At 44.1% G+C, this 16,112-nt stretch overlaps 1 protein-coding gene across 1 annotated transcript; it reads left to right on the top strand.

The window, feature by feature from the left end:
* Positions 1-79: 79 nt before the first annotated feature.
* On the top strand, positions 80-8,349 carry ccne1 (cyclin E1). Its single transcript, XM_063188215.1, has 12 exons — positions 80-304; positions 814-864; positions 1,026-1,110; positions 1,273-1,335; positions 1,795-1,958; positions 2,205-2,340; positions 2,909-3,055; positions 3,211-3,306; positions 4,896-5,027; positions 5,507-5,618; positions 6,140-6,297; positions 7,405-8,349. Exons 2-12 carry the CDS (start codon positions 851-853, stop codon positions 7,519-7,521), a joined length of 1,224 nt encoding a protein of 407 aa, XP_063044285.1. The 5' UTR covers positions 80-304; positions 814-850; the 3' UTR covers positions 7,522-8,349.
* The last annotated feature ends 7,763 nt before the right edge of the window (positions 8,350-16,112 follow it).

Here is a 16,112-nt window from a genome sequence, read left to right as displayed (position 1 = left end):
TGTTCATGATTTGGGATGTTAAAGGAACTGAACGAGTCTTCCCTCACATTTTTAAATCACCCGCTCTGACGACCCATTTTCTGTGGCTGCGTAGACCGGGCCAGTTTATAAGACGAGGCGCAAACTTCTCGCGCCAGCTCAGAACAAGCAACCAAGCCACTGAGCACATTGGGACTGGATTGTGTGGTGCTAACAAAAGCTACGGGTCCTTTTTCTATTTATAATGTTGTTCTGAGACTTTTCCCCACATTTTGACAATACATCTTATACGCCCAGGATTACTTCAAGAGAGCATCACTTTGAGGTAACACTCATTGCTTCCTATTTTCTTTCAGCCTCGTCTGGGCTGCTATAGTGTTGAATCGGGGTTTTCAGTTTGCAAATGCGAGCATGTGAAAATCCTTTTACTTGGACATCGATGTGACTAAAATAAGTCGAATTGTTGAATGTGAAAGGAATATTTGTAGGGATGGGTCTTTGGCTCGGCCATTTTCTGAACCCTGTTTCACTTACTACTGAGAGGGAAGTTCTCCTAAGTTTTATAATGGTTGCCTAAGGTTTCAGGGAACACGCGTTCAGCAGTATTGAAGCTTACACCTTATCATGCTTTTAATGCTGTTTCTGGCCCATTACGTGCGGTATTTTGAACAGTTGCCCTTCTTTAACATTGTGTATCTTTCCACTTCCCCGCGCCCAGAGCCTTGCGTCTGTGCGTAACTTTGTGCTTTGTGAATGGTGATGTGGTGGGGGTTGGGAGACGTGTGTATTTTAAAATACACGAAAATTGATTAATTCGACCTTCTGTGTCCACAGGCTCTCCGTTTTCTAAAATACAAGACTTGGGAATATAATGCCAAGGAAAGGGTACGTTTCCATTTCCTTGACTTTGATTCTTGTGTGCTGAGGAGGTGCAGCTGTGAACTTAACTTCTAGCCATCTGGCTAGGCTAGTGTATCCACGATTGTGCTAGTGTTTAGATTTGCATACCATATTTTAATCAATATTCCTTCCTACTAATACAACAGGCAAACGACTGAAACAGACCTCACAGTTGATGTCCCCAAGCTGAATGCAACGCGATCACGAAAAAGGAAGGCAGATGTTGCTATTGTAAGTATGGCCTTTCAGGAAGGGGCACTTTTTTTTCTATAAGCCTTGGTTTGTTGTGTGGTCGCATGGAATTGCGAACAGCTTGTTTAGATCCTGTCCAGTCACTTATTTTGTGTTTGCTAAACATTCCTGACCCTTGGATATACTCCTTTTTATTCTCAGCATTTACAAGATCCAGATGAAGAGGTGGTGGAAATGACCAAAAAGAAACAATGTGGAGGCCAGGTAAGAGACCAGGAGGAGCTGGTAGAGTGAATATGGTAATGCGGCCAGGCTTTCTAAGATTGACCTTAAAAGTTTGCCCACAGCCTAAACAAAACGCTAAGTAATGCAGACGGGCACACTGCTAATGCCCTCTGTATAGGTGTGTAACAACAGGATGTGGTAGGTAGTTTTAACATGGTGTTGGCATCATTGATGTCATGCATCGTGTGTGTGTGTGTGTGTGTGTGTGTGTGTGTGTGTGTGTGTGTGTGTGTGTGTGTGTGTGTGTGTGTGTGTGTGTGTGTGTGTGTGTGTGCGTGTGTTCAGACCTGTCCCTGCTGCCAGGGCATTTTTGTTGTGGCTCAGAGGCTCATGGCAGGCAGAGGTAGATGTTTATGTTTTGGCGTTTTTGTTCACTGATTGTCCTCATGCATAGCTCCCTTTCTCATCCTCCTTTTCTTTCCTGTCTGCACACCACAGGCATGTTGGAATCCTGACGTCGCGTACACAAACCCTTGCCAGAGGATCCCCACACCAGACGAGGAAGTGGAGAAGGTTACCGCCAGCCATGTGGGGTTCACAGACTGTCATTTCAGAAATATCCTCGTCACTCCTACGAGGGCATCCCCTCTTCCAAGCCTTCGGTATGTCTTTGGGTTAGCTGGATGGAACTGGATAGCAATGCAACCTACATCTCTAGTCCTAATACTGATGGGAATGATGGCTCCTAGCCTGTGACTTTTACACCCTATCAGTATAAGCTTAAGTTGTTCAATAGGTTTTCGTTCATCCATCCAAATGTGTTTTTTACACCAGAAACGGTGTGTCAATCAGTTGGATCACTGGCGGCAAGCATTTAGTCACACTTTGCTGTGTGTGTTTATTTGCAGTTGGGCAAGCAAAGATGATGTCTGGAACAATCTTTTGAAGAAGGATGAGGCCTACATCCATGATATCCATGTCATGGATCGGCATCCTAGCCTCCAGCCGAAGATGAGGGCGATCCTGCTGGATTGGCTGATGGAGGTATGTGTTCTAATCTAATGAATGAACAGCACTAGCAAACAAGCCCACTGGGGTGGCACAAGGTCATTTGGCTACAGATATCAACCAGCCTCACCACACCTTTAGCATTTAACAAGTGTATGGCCGCTATCCAGTACTCTACAGGCAGGTTGATGAATGTATGCTTGAACTTCTCTTGGGTCATGTGCACCTGTGGCAGAAAAACGGCACACTTGCCGATCAGTGCCCTGCATCTTCTTTGGAACAGTGTTCCTGTGAGACGATCATCATTCCAGGCCCTTTCATTCATGACACACACCAAATAGAACATCTAAACATTCAAAATGTCTGTCTGTTGCTAGGTGAATGTGTTGGACCCTTTTTTCTCATTTGTGGCTTGACCGTGACGCATATGAATGGTTTCTCAGAGAATGTCACCTTACACATTGCAAAATGGTAGACCTCTTTTCTTCATTCCCCATGAAGAAAAGTATGTTTGCAATGGTAGATTTAGCCTGTCCCAGTTCACTGGTATGCCTCTGCATGGCGCCAGGCTTGTGATATTTATACACCCTCGTCTCATTCCCAGGTATGTGAAGTATATAAGCTACACCGGGAAACATTTTATCTGGCCCAGGACTACTTTGATCGATTCATGGCCACACAAACCAACGTGCTTAAAAGCACATTGCAGCTCATCGGTATCTCGGCTCTCTTTATCGCTGCTAAGATGGAGGTAAGCGTCTTGCTCACTTGAGTTGCATGTGTGGTATTTCGTGTAGCATGATTAAACAAACATGAACTTTGCTCTTTTCAGATTGAGATTGTTTCAATGTAGGTGAATTCTCATTACACTGACGTGCCCTGTCCACCCTCTTGTGTTTTCAATAGGAAATTTACCCTCCCAAGCTCCACCAGTTTGCATATGTTACTGATGGGGCCTGCATGGAAGAGGAGATTCTGGCCATGGAGATGATCATCATGAAGGTAAATTGATATTGCCAACGTGGTTTAACAACAATCTAGATATACTTGTACATGTATGCATCAGGACTCTGAATTGACACCAGTCAACTGGCCAGATGCTGGTGAAATTTCAGTTTCGCTGGTATAAAAGGCAAATGTACTAGCCAATCTGACTCATTACCGCAGAAATACACCAGCGGCGATCTGAGGGAGTCGAGCGATGGAAGTAATTGACTTTGTAATGAGTCGCGCGACAAAAGCGATTCTGGAGACTAGAGCGATTTGCGCGATGAGCGCGACAGTTTGAAGTTGAAATCTTTTCAACTTTCTATGACGCGGTTCGGCGACAAGCCGCGACAGCCAATGACTGTATAGAGGTCAGTGACCACAGCCAATGGGAATGCTTGAATGCTTTGCCTTCTGCCTGTACGGACATACTGTAGTCTCCTCAATCGCTCGTATCGCTTGCTGCTGCACTCTGTTGCTTGAATCGCATCGCGCCTGGTCTATTTGCGCGGTTAGGAGTGTGTGCTTGGCTAGTAAAATCAATATGTACTAGCCATTCTGGCTGGTGATGAAGTTAATTCAGAGCCCTGCTATGTATGCATGTCTGTCTGTGTGTTTCTGCCCTTCGTCATGCTTAGTAGTGTTATTGTGGCTTTCCTTCCTATGCCTCTGATTTTTTTTAACGTCACCTTGTGATGCTATGTTTGTATGTCCTGTCTTTCTTTAAATGACTTAGCACAGTGATCCAAAACAAGTTTCAGTGTTAACCTGCACAATTTGTGACATGAAGGGAGAGGGCGGCCCTTTTAAACGGCAATAATGAAGCACTGACACCTTCATATTAAAATGGTTCACCACTTCCCAGGTAACCGACTCTCCTTACTCGCTGGGATATTACCTCTCCTGTTTTGGCTGCGTGAAGAACACTTTGGTTCTGTGTATACTTTTATGAGGCAGACAGGCAAAAATGCACGACAAACTTAAAATGACAAACAAGCACAAAATGGCTGTAGGCCGGCCTACATCGGCCTGATGGTGGTATGATATGCTACACGTATGCCACACTGTACACACCATTGAGCGATCCAGAAATAACATGGGAACAAAATCGGGTAACAAGTTGGTTGGGATTCCATAGAACTAGTCTCATCTTCTCGGCGTCCTTGCGGCGTCCATGCCCGCGTCTTGCTCGTCGTTGGTGACATTGCGAGCTCGGATGCCGCCCTCTGCCGGCGTCTCCGCGGCTCCTCCGTCCATAGAACTTCACCGGCTTGTTCGGCTGCCTCCTTCAGCCGAGCTCGCCCCCCACGACGGGAGGCTCTGGATTTTCATATCCCGTCATGGCCTTTTCATCGCCGCCCCCGCCGTGGGCTTCCATATTTCTCCACTAATGTGAACGCTCCATACCGTCATGATTTATGGACAGAAAAAGAACTTTCCATTGCTGTTGTGTTTTAGTCTCTGTATGTCTTTGAATGTCATGTTTTTGTTTTATGTTACATGCTCTGTAAAGCGTCTTTGGGTATTTAGAAAAGCGCTATACAAATTTGATTTATTATTATTATCTTCTCTATACTCACACCTTTTCTCTGTCTTTCCACCAGGAGCTGAACTGGAGCCTCAGCCCCTTGACGCCTGTGTCGTGGCTGAACATCTATATGCAGGTGGCCTACCTGAAGACAGAGGAAGTTCTCATTCCCCAGTACCCAGAGACGACATTTGTACAGATTACAGAGGTATGTTTGCATTTGGATTCTCCCCTTCTCAAACCTTTTCAGGTCTGAACAGCACCTTTTCAAGTGACAAAAGTTAGCGGAACAAAAAGAACTGCTGTATGGACAGATCACAGCGGTATAGCTGATGAAGAAAGGCTGACGATGGATGAAAGAGGGGGGAGAAGGGAGCGGTTTTTAGTTTCTATGTGTTTGTAATATGTTTGGGGGCTTGTTTTCAGTGTCTGTGTGTACTTGTACCAGCTGAGTTTCTTACACTGTTTCTCTTCGTCCCCTCCTCCCCACCTTTAAAGGTTTTGAATTTTTTGGAATGTATTGATGTTAAGAAGCGTATTTAGTCTCTTAATGTATACAGTTGTTTCCTTTTTTTAAAAAATGTGATGTTTTTTTCTCTATCTGTATTGGCCATGATATAGCCATAGCTGCTGAAATGGCAATAAATGTAAACAATTAATCACTCGATCGTCTCCTCCTCTTGCCAGCTATTGGACCTGTGCACATTGGACATTAAAAGTCTGGAGTTCTCCAGCGGTCTCCTCGCTGCCTCAGCCCTGTTTCACTTTTCTTCTCTGGAGCTAGTGGAGAAAGTTTCAGGTAAACATTATACATCTGCCTCTCCTTTACCTCTCCTTTTAAATCCATCTCTAACAATGTTGTTTTTTTCCCAATTGTTAAGCACTTTGAGTTACATGCCTTGTATGATACAGTGCTATACAAATGCAATTATTATTATTACAAATTATTATTATTATTATTATATACAGTGCAGTGGTGGGATTGAATATTTTAGGGGGTACTACGTTTGGTCCCTTAACAGTGTGTGTGTGTACTAACTTTGCTGCAAGTGACACTTTTTGGAATAGTGTAACATTCAGAAAATGAACAGGACTTGAGTTTTTCAGAGTGTTCTCCTTTTCTGCAAATGACATATTGCCACTTTGGTATTCTATGAAGGCTAACTCGAAGTGATGTACAGCTTTTTAGTTTGGCACTGACACTTTTCTTTCTTTGTCTGTGTCTGTCTCTCTGTCTCTCTCTCTGTCTGTCTCTCTCTGTCTGTCTCTGTCTGTCTCTGTGTGTCTCTGTCTCTTCTCTCTCTCTCTCTCTCTCTGCAGGGCTGAAGTGGAGTGAGTTGGAGAAGTGTGTAAAGTGGATGGTGCCGTTCGCCATGTCCATAAGGGAGATGGGCAACAGCGGCCTCAAGACCTTCAAAGGGGTCGCGCCTGAAGACATGCACAACATTCAGACTCATGCGGCCTATCTGGACTGGCTGGTGAGCATCCATCTGTCTTTGTGTGTGGCCTCAGAGCATATCATAGAACAGTGTTTCCTCAACCTTTTTTTAGGCGAGGCACCCCAAACCAACAAGCCGTAACATGGCATTGCATCCGATACCACACAAGCTTAGAAAAGTAACACATTTGCAGACGTCACACGACCTACGTTCGAAGTTGCAGCTGATTGGGGCGACCTATATTTCCTTTATTGTGTGTGAATGGCAGATGAAAGATTCCACTGACTAGCATTAACTTATCAATTTAGACAAATATGTATTATATTACATAATTTATTTATCAGCCACGTTTCCGCGGCACCCCAGGATGCCCCGACACCCCTGTTGAGAAACACTGTCATAGAACATCAGTGGGGGACCTTTCTGTCCGGAGAGCCGTTTGCGGCGCTTGAGGCCATTTTATCCGGCCCCCGAGAAAATGTCAATGTTTTGCAGCTTCACATGAAATATGACACTTTGAAAAGGAATCTTAGAAATGACAATTGCAATACAATTAAGTTATATTCAGGGGACCTAGACAAGGCATGGTCTGTTTTAAAGGTGGCTGCCTTCAATGTAGACCTAAAGTGCAGGGGGAAATCCTGTTTTTTGTACATGGTACGGCCCTCGGAGTAATTTGAAGTGGCCCCTCGAATGAAAAAGGTTCCCCACCCCTGTCATAGAACTTCGGTGGGGGGCCTATGGCTTGGGGGCCGTTTACAGCCCGTGAGGCCATCTTATCCAGCCCTTGATATCATTTTAACGTTATGCCGTTCCACAAGAAATGACATGTAAAGCAATCTTACAAATTGCATTTGCAATACAATGAAGTTATATTTTCAGGGGCCTAGCGAAGGTGGGGTCTGTTGTTAAAAAAAATGGGCTGTCTTCTATCTAGGCCTTAAGTGCAGAGGGAAATCCTGGTTTGTGTTCATAGTACTGCCCTTGGAGGATTTAATTTAAAGAATTGAAGTGGCCCTTTGAATGAAAATGGCTCCTCACCTCTTGTCATAGAATGATGTTGGTTTGATTGTTGTGAATTGACTGTTTGGGTTTGTTGCTCTTGCACTCTAACTTGACTGGACATTTTGTGTTTCTTGTTTTTAGGGTAAGGTGTACACGTATCAGACGGTGGACCTAGAGCGAAGCCAGAGCTCACCTGTTCCCTCCGGGGTTCTCACGCCTCCCCCCAGCAGTGAGAAGCCTGACGGGGCAACACCCTGAACAGAAACCCCACCCCGCCCCCAACTAGTTTATAAAATGGTGGACCAAAATTGTGGGAGGTGCCTAAATGAACTGCTGATGGTTCCGTGCATGAAACTCATCAACTCACACAAGGTTGCCACCTAAAATGTGCACAGGACTTTAAATCCAGTTTCTATTCTATCAGACTTGAATTGGCTCCTGTTGGGAGTTCCTTTTTTATTGCTTTTTTGTCAATTGATTTCTGTTTTTTTAATGGAAATTTTTAATTGATTACACAACGGAAAGGATGCATTGTAAAGTAACTCCAGGCTGTACCCTCTCTGCCAAGGAACATTTAAAAGAAAAAAAACAAATCAGAGTTGCTAAAAAGCTCTGACTGCTGCTAGAAACGAGGGGTAGGATACAGACAGATGGACGAATGCAGAAGACCCTGCTCGGATTTTGGCTGGCTGGGTGGCTGTGTGTTTGGGGCGGGTTTTGAGTTGCGCGTTGGCCCATGCTGCCTCACTGCCATTTTGGACTTTGGAGATACGGCCTGGCCAGCAGGTTGCTGCAGAGACCCCCACCCCCAAGTGGACCAGCGGCCAAGCCCCAGAGCAGAGGAAAACGCCAGCTTCAGAAGCTTAGACTGTGGTCTCTTATTTAACTTTGACTCGTACGGAAGGCCTCTCAACCTCCCCACCCCTACCTTCTTCCCCCACGAGACAGAATTTACCAAAATGAACAATTTATTTTCATTTGTGTTTTTTGTTTTGTTTTTATTATTATTTTAAACATGACATGCTGCTACTTTTGTGTACTGTTTTTAAATAAAGGCTCTGTCGCAAGACAGCACTTATGTTTTAATCTAGTGTGTGAGACATTCTGTTTTCAACAAGGTTTTGTTTTCAGCGGCTCCAGAAATGGTTTGAAATGTTCATGTTTCATGCGAAACTAACACTACCACAAACCTTTCTAGTGTGGTTAAGATTGGAGTCGCATGTTACAGTAGACTCTGAAGTAGAAGTGATTCAGTCTTGTGATGGTTGTCAATTTCTTTTCTTTTTTATAAGCTTGAAACTTGGCACCCCTCCCAAATTACATCTATATTTTTCATGTGAAACTCACTTGTTTTGATTCAACCCATTTGTGTGACACCCAAAATCCGGTGATGTGGAGATTTACGAGGAACTTTTCGTTTTAGTTATTATTCCCACTGTATGCGAATGTCACAAAATGGTTGTTTGCATGGCAGGTCCTGTAATGGCTGTCTGTAATGGAGTCGAGGCCGACACACAGTGCCCTCTGCTTGTGGTCTTGGGCTTTGTATGTGTTATGCTTGTGAAGGGGAAGGGAGTCATGAACATGGGATACTGTTCCACTAGGTGTCAGTGTGATGCTGTCTGTGTCTGTCAAAGGCAGCACGCCACGCCATGCCATGCAGCAGCCTGTGGAGAAGAGAAGAGAAGGGAGAGTGGGGTGTCAGGCAGTGCAGGCAGAGAGGGAGAGAGAGGTTCCATTGGCCCATTGTTTCCGGGTTCTATTATTGGGGGGGGAAATCCCCCTCTAGGCAGACCTGAGGACTGTTCTATTCAATGCTAGGAGTATTATCACACGCCCCATTTAGGCAGACTGGAACCTGGTCACGTTAGGTGCCCATAGAAACCTATTATGTTGGCATATCTCTATACTTAAAGAATCTCTGGTACAGGCTAGGCAGGGATTGAGGTGTGTTGGAAACTGGTGATTTCCTCGACAGATGCTGCTGAGACAGGCCTAATTCATTACATTATGCTCTAGCTAGTGCGCCCCACCGCCGATGTAATGCCTCCACTTGGCAAAGGGGATTCAGATTCATTCTGAGCCGATGAGAGTTGTTCCTATATCAGTCTAATGTGTAAACAATATGTCCTGACAAAGATATCCCTCCTGGCCTGGCCAGTAACTCATTTGACCTGTCTACCTGAGTGTCCGAAGTGTCATGTGATTAATTGTTGCTTTTGACATGAGGGTTGGAATATGGATGATTTGCGAAATTATCTCAAGGCTACGGCCATGTGCAGGAGGACCCCCTCCCCAAGTGTTAATTACAGAGGGCCATATTGTGCCATCGTGTCACCCACCCAGACTCAAAGATGGCCGCCACGCCGCTAGACGGGTCTGCCCAGGATTCTATTCTCCAGTGTGTGATTCCCTCCTCAACACCTCTCAAAAAATATCCATCCACCACCGTGGATGTGTGTCTGGTCATACATCACCGGTCAGACGAGGGAGAGGGAAGGACGCAAGCACCTTAAGGCAGACCAATCATGGCTCCAAGCCTTTGTCAGTTTGTGTTAACATAAAAGAACATAAAGCAGTGTGCCACTATGGAGGAGTGATTTGGCGGTCAGTATTGTTGGCGGGGGGAGGGGAAGTGAGGGGGGGGTCGAGGGTGGTATAGGGCCCCCCTCTCCAGACAAGCCCCGGGGGCAGGGGGGTCCTCAGGCAGGCAGGCAGGCAGGCAGCAGTCGGAACAGCTGTTATGCGCTCAATGGCCCCTTTTGTTCCCTCCCCCACCCTGTCGCACAGACGCTAGTGGCAGCAGCAGGTGCCCATTGGCCGAGGGCCCAGCCTTGCACCGCCAGAAGTCACACCTAGTCAGGGGGGCAATGCTCGGCAACTGCCACTCAAAGTCACCCGGAGAAATGGGCCACCGGCAACGCATACACACACAGTACAAGTAGTCGCTTGGCTTTCACACAAGGCAAGGCAAAGCCCAGCTCAGGCCATGTGTGTTTGTGTGTGTGTGTGGCTTCAGTACGATTTAATCTAATCAAACCACAATCAGTGAAGTTCTGGACCCTGTTCTGATTTTGGAGCTTGATATATGACAGGGGAAGTGGTGTAGCATACTGAAGTGATGCTGTTTACATTTGTTGAAATTGGACAACATTGTTTACTCAGAAGTGATTAATAGCTATTGTTTGGGATATGAAGTAATCTTTTCACCCTTGTGTTCATAGTATGTGCCCAGTGTCTTGCTACCACTGCGCTGTGGGCTAGGGTACGTGCATGGGTGTAATTTGTGGTGTGGATGGTGGGGACATGTCCATATCACTTTTTTTTTTTTTAAGTATTTTTTTGGGGGGTTTCAGCCTTTATTATTTTTTTGTGAGACAGGATAGTGGAGGAGAGACATGAAGTGAGATGGGAGAGAGAGATGGGGAAGGACCAGCAAAGGACCCGAACCGGGAATCGAACTCGGGTCGGCCGAGTGGCAAACGTGTGCCCTACCATATCAGCGACGGTAGGGCCATGTCCATTATCACTTTTGAAATAAACCTAGCTTGTCCCCACCTCTTTTTTCAGAAACGCAACACAAACATAGCATATCCGGACAATTTGACCAAACCAACACCTTCAACTTCAGATCTACTGAAAGAAACTGTTTATAATAAATGTATGTTCTGAGTAGGGTATGCTACACAGTGTACTACACTACTAATACTATTATACTATTATAGAATTTCCTTAATTTCCCCCTGGGGATCAATAAAATTACATAATATTCATAATATTCTCAGGCATTAGGTGTGTGTTCTTTTTAACACTGTTGACAGTAAGTGTATCTTCACTAATTATACACTGCTAGCCTTGTGGAAAAAATCCACAGATACTTGAAAGTTGATAATCCAACCAGTTAACAGGGTTGTGTAAATGTGGTGTCGTTTTGCACAACTTTCACCCGAGCACAGGCGATGAAGTGTCATCGCATTTCAGCACACACTGATCCAGAGCAGAGGTCATAAAAACTGTTCTTGGCAGATTGAATGGAACAATCTTCACCTAAGTGTCGAATTCCCCTGGCTACTTTATGAACCCCAACCCCTTACTACACTGACCTGATGGTCAAGGGAGGAGTGTGGGGCAGACACAACACATTTGCTTTTTTTTTTCTTCTTTTAGTTGCAAAGGCATATTGTGCATCACGTCTTGTTGCAAATGCATATTGCACATTACGTATGGTTGCAAATGCATATCGCGCTTCACATGTCTCACATGGTTTGACGGTAGGCCTACTTGGAATATGGTGGTCTTATATAAGACAATTATTAATGTGCACACATATGTCTAGATTGTCAGTATAACTCAATTAAAATTAAAGTAAAAATGCAGAATCATAAACAGTTACTCCACTTGGGATTAAACTATTATGGATATGCAGCAAAAGGATAAAAGCTAAAAACAGCTGCGTGTTCTAAACCACTTAAAATAAAATAATATATTGTTGTTGCACACTTGTTGAAATGTAGCTAAATATAACAGAATAGAATTCTAGTTTGTACATAGGCTTACATAAGTTATTTTGACTCAAGCAAACTGAATGTGCTTTCAATGACCTTTTACCTTTCATTGAGTAGGTCTATTTTATATTAAATGTGGGAAATATAATATAATATAATATAATATAATATAATATAATATAATATAATATAATATAATATAATATAATATAATATCAAAAATAGTTCTCAACTTCTTGAGCTTTTGCTCTGGTGTTTCTCCATGAAGTAGCTCAAAGGTCTGCAGCTGTCATCTGAAGCTGTCAAATGGCCCTGACTTTATTCAAACCACGTGGCTGCCAGAGTTGACCATGTTTACACATGTGACACCATAACCACGCCCATCAATATTTCACACCCACGGGGGCGGAGCTGGATGTTTATGTGCCACACCCCCGTTTCAGAGGCTTGAATCACAGCCCCTCCTCCAATGAAGTTCCGTGCTTGAATGCATAGGCTGCAGTGTTGTGGGCTGTCACAAAATGTCAAAGCCAGCCCATAAGCCGATGTGCCTACGTAAATGACGCTGGCGAAATCTCATAGGTTGTCCGAAGAACATAAATAACTTCCTCAAAGGACTGCATATTTTCCATAAAACGCGGGAGAGACGATATTACGACTCACATTTTCCACTATTTCCCCTACTTTGTTAGATGTGAGTTTATTTTCAGAAGCCAACCAAGATGTAAATTTTGTTTTGATGCAATGGTAAGTAGTACAAACTGTAAATAAGACACACGTTTTACTAAACATTGCAGGCTACGAAGGAAAGGTATTTTGGATTTGGAGTGTGTTGTGGGAAACCGGATGAACACATGAAGAGACTAGGCAGCGGGAAAGAAACGCAGCAGATTTCCCGCGAAACTGGGTCAAAAGAATTCGCTGTGCAGGTTATGCATACAATTATCTGAAGGGGAGTCTGCTGCACCCCCTCTATTATATCCATTGTCTACTGCTGCCCTACATCGAGTTCATTGTAGGTCATGCCTTAGATTTGTGGATGCTTCCTAACGTGTATACCACAAAATGCACACAAGGGCACAACCCAAACTAACATGGGCAAAACAGCTGTAAAGCAAAATATAGCCTTGTGTCTGGAAATAAAACGCCTATGGTTAAGATGGCAGGACGGACGACGTGGGAGGAAATTAAAATAAGTTGCTTACAACGACAGTATGAACAACACATAGGCCTACATTAGCTGCTGAGAACGTTAATATTAGATAATAGATAGCGAAATAGATTAAAACATGTATAGTTATGCAGGTACTTAGGACTAAATCTTGTTGAAGTCGAAGAAGAACAAGAAGAAGAAGAAGAAGAAGAAGAAGAAGAAGAAACTAAAAGAAACTCACATGGGTACAGTGGAATATTGGTGTAACAACTGTAGGCCTATAGTTACATAGTAATATGTTGTTACATCCTGAATGTCTGCTGATACTTCTACATAGGCTACACCAGAGAGAGTAGAGAGAGAGGTTCCATTGGCCCATTGTTTCCGGGTTCTATTATTGCAAGGGGGGGGATCCCCCTTTAGGCAGACCTAGGCAGACCTAAGGACTGTTCTATTCAATGCTAGGAGTATTATGACAAGCCCCTTTAGGCAGACCGGAGCCTGGTCATGTTAGGTGCCCATAGCAACCTATTACATTGGCATATCTCTATATACTTAAAGAATCTCTGGCTACACCTTTGATGACTTCTGGATGATAATTTGAACACAAGCCCATCACAGACAAGAATTTCGGCTCCCTGTGAAACTGTTGGGGGAACCATTTCTGACACAGCTGTCTGATCTGATAACAGCTTCTGTTCTGTGTACTTCCTGTGTGTGGCTAAAGTGATGGCCAAACTTGCCTCAAATGTGCATTGGAGTACTCACCCTCAATCTAGGCCCTACTGCCTACTGCCCATGAGTTCTTGGACAGACGTCAATGTCCAAAACTCATTGGCAAAGGTCCTAGCCAGTGGCGGAACAAGTGTACACAGGGCCCCAGGGCAAAACATAGATATGGCCCCCTAGGCAGCTTGCAAAAGTCATAACAGGTCCTAGCTGACACAAAAGGCCCTGGTACCACATCACCCCCTATTCTCCAACAGCTTCGCAAAATCTTCCTCCTCACCTACAAATCTCCTCATAGACTCCATAGACCCTCTCCCCAATAGACCCTCTCTCGCTGTGGAGCAGTGCGCTAAGTCCCCCACATTTGGGCTTTCATTGCCCACGGGGACCCCGGTTTGTTTCCCAGACCTGCCCCAGCCCTGCCCCAGTAGGCGAGCAAGCGAGAAGCTAGTGTGTACGCCGCTTTACATCCCCTGAGGTCCATGCGGCTCTCTTCCCAGGGCTGGCTGACCATTCCTTACAGCAGGGGTGGGGAACCTTTTTCAGTCCAGGGGCCACTTCAAATTCCTCCAAGGGCCGTACTATGAACACAAACTAGGATTTCCCCCTGCTCTTTAGGCCTACTATATTGAAGGCAGCCACCTTCAAAACAGACTCTACCTTCTCGAGGTCCCCTGAATATAACTTAATTGTATTGCAAAGATAATGTCTAAGATTCCTTTACAAAATATGTCATATTTCTTGTGAAGCAGCCTAAGATCGATAAAACGGCCCTCGAGACATAGGTTCCCCAACCCTGCCTTACAGCATACTCGGAGCCATCAGCGGTGACACAGAGCCTTCTATCTAGCTACCCCCACCCACTCACTTGACCTGTTTAAAAAGTTCCTCAAATCACAGCTGCTTATACACGTATAGAGGCTGTCCCACTGTCCTCATTACCATCCCTTGGTACTTTGGGGGGCACTATATCAAACAAATGTGTCATATCTTCATCATCATTATTATTATTAAATACGCAACTAATGAATAGACAACTAAACAACATATTATTTTTATTTTTATTTTTATTTTTATTATTATTATTATTGTTATTATTGTTATAATATTATTATTAATTTGATGCGTACATGTGCTACAGATTGATTTGGGATCAATCAATAAAGTCCATTCCTCCATGCATCCATCCACCCATCTACCCACCCACTTATCCAGTTGAATGCCAAAGAATGCCATTCCAAAACTAGGAAAATGTACTTCCTCCTCCGTCTTCCCTCACAGTGGGAGTCTTCCATCTCAACACTGTGTCAACTTGTTTCTGGTTGCTTATTACCAGGCTATTCCCATCTGGGAGACTCCGCTACTTGTAAACAAGTTGCTACAGTACGTGTACTAGCTTTGATGTTTCTGATATTTTTTTCCGCTTCCTCCCAATATTTTATTTATCAGCTGTGTTCGTGATTTTTCTATATAAAGCAAGGGTACAGCGATGGCAAATGAAACCTACTCCCTTCCCGCCACCACTTGACAGCTGTGCTGTTTTTGCTAGCGTTGCTAGGTAACCAAAATCTTTGCCACTTTCTTGTTCCCATTGATTAGCGGTAGCAGAGTTTTGCATTCCTCTATTTGTCCTTAGTGTGTTTGCTTGCGGTTTTCCGCTTAGCCTGTTTGGTCAGGGGGATTTAAATTAATAATGGTGTTTTGTGCAAAGCATATGTTCAATGTCAATATTCATTTCACGAGTCCAAATACTGAGCCCCCAAAAGTGGGAAATCAATTGGTATGTTGTATCGCTCTCTTGCTCTCTCTCTCTCTCTCTCTCTCTCTCTCTCTCTCTCTCTCTCTCTCTCTCTCTCTCTCTCTCTCTCTCTCTCTCTTCCTCTTTGTCTGTTTGTCTGTGTTTATGTGTGTGTGTACAGACCATGTGTACAGGATAGATTTAATTCGATATTTTATGTCATCGTTGTAATCCTGTAGGCCTACAAGAAAGGTCAAGCTTTGCTTGTGTTTTTTTGTTTTTTGCTTCTCAATGTGGGGAGGAAACATGGGTACAGTATGCTAACTAATTCAAGTATTCAAACCTTTCTGAACGTGAGAGTTGTGTTTTTAAACTGTAAAACAGTTTTTCTAAAACCATTTCCGTACCTACTAACAGGGTGAAATGCACTTCCCACGTTGATAATTCTAACTGTTAGGGAGTCCGAAAAAGAACACTAGGCCTAATTGATGCTGATGTAGCCCCTTAATGCACACCGTACCTCCAGTGGCACGCTCTAGTCACTGAACAGTTAACTACCATAGTACTACAATACTATGACATAACGCAGGGCCTTTAGTAATGCACTATGACTTAGGATAGGATGATAGGATGAGCCTTTATTGTCTCTTCTAGAGAGAAATTTGGTATGGGCACAGAGAGTCTAAGCGTTTACACAGAACACATATCAACACATTAGACAAAC

Source organism: Engraulis encrasicolus, chromosome 22 (assembly GCF_034702125.1).
Source record: "Engraulis encrasicolus isolate BLACKSEA-1 chromosome 22, IST_EnEncr_1.0, whole genome shotgun sequence".
Lineage (NCBI taxonomy): Eukaryota > Metazoa > Chordata > Actinopteri > Clupeiformes > Engraulidae > Engraulis > Engraulis encrasicolus.
This window is presented reverse-complemented; position numbering and strand designations above follow the sequence as displayed.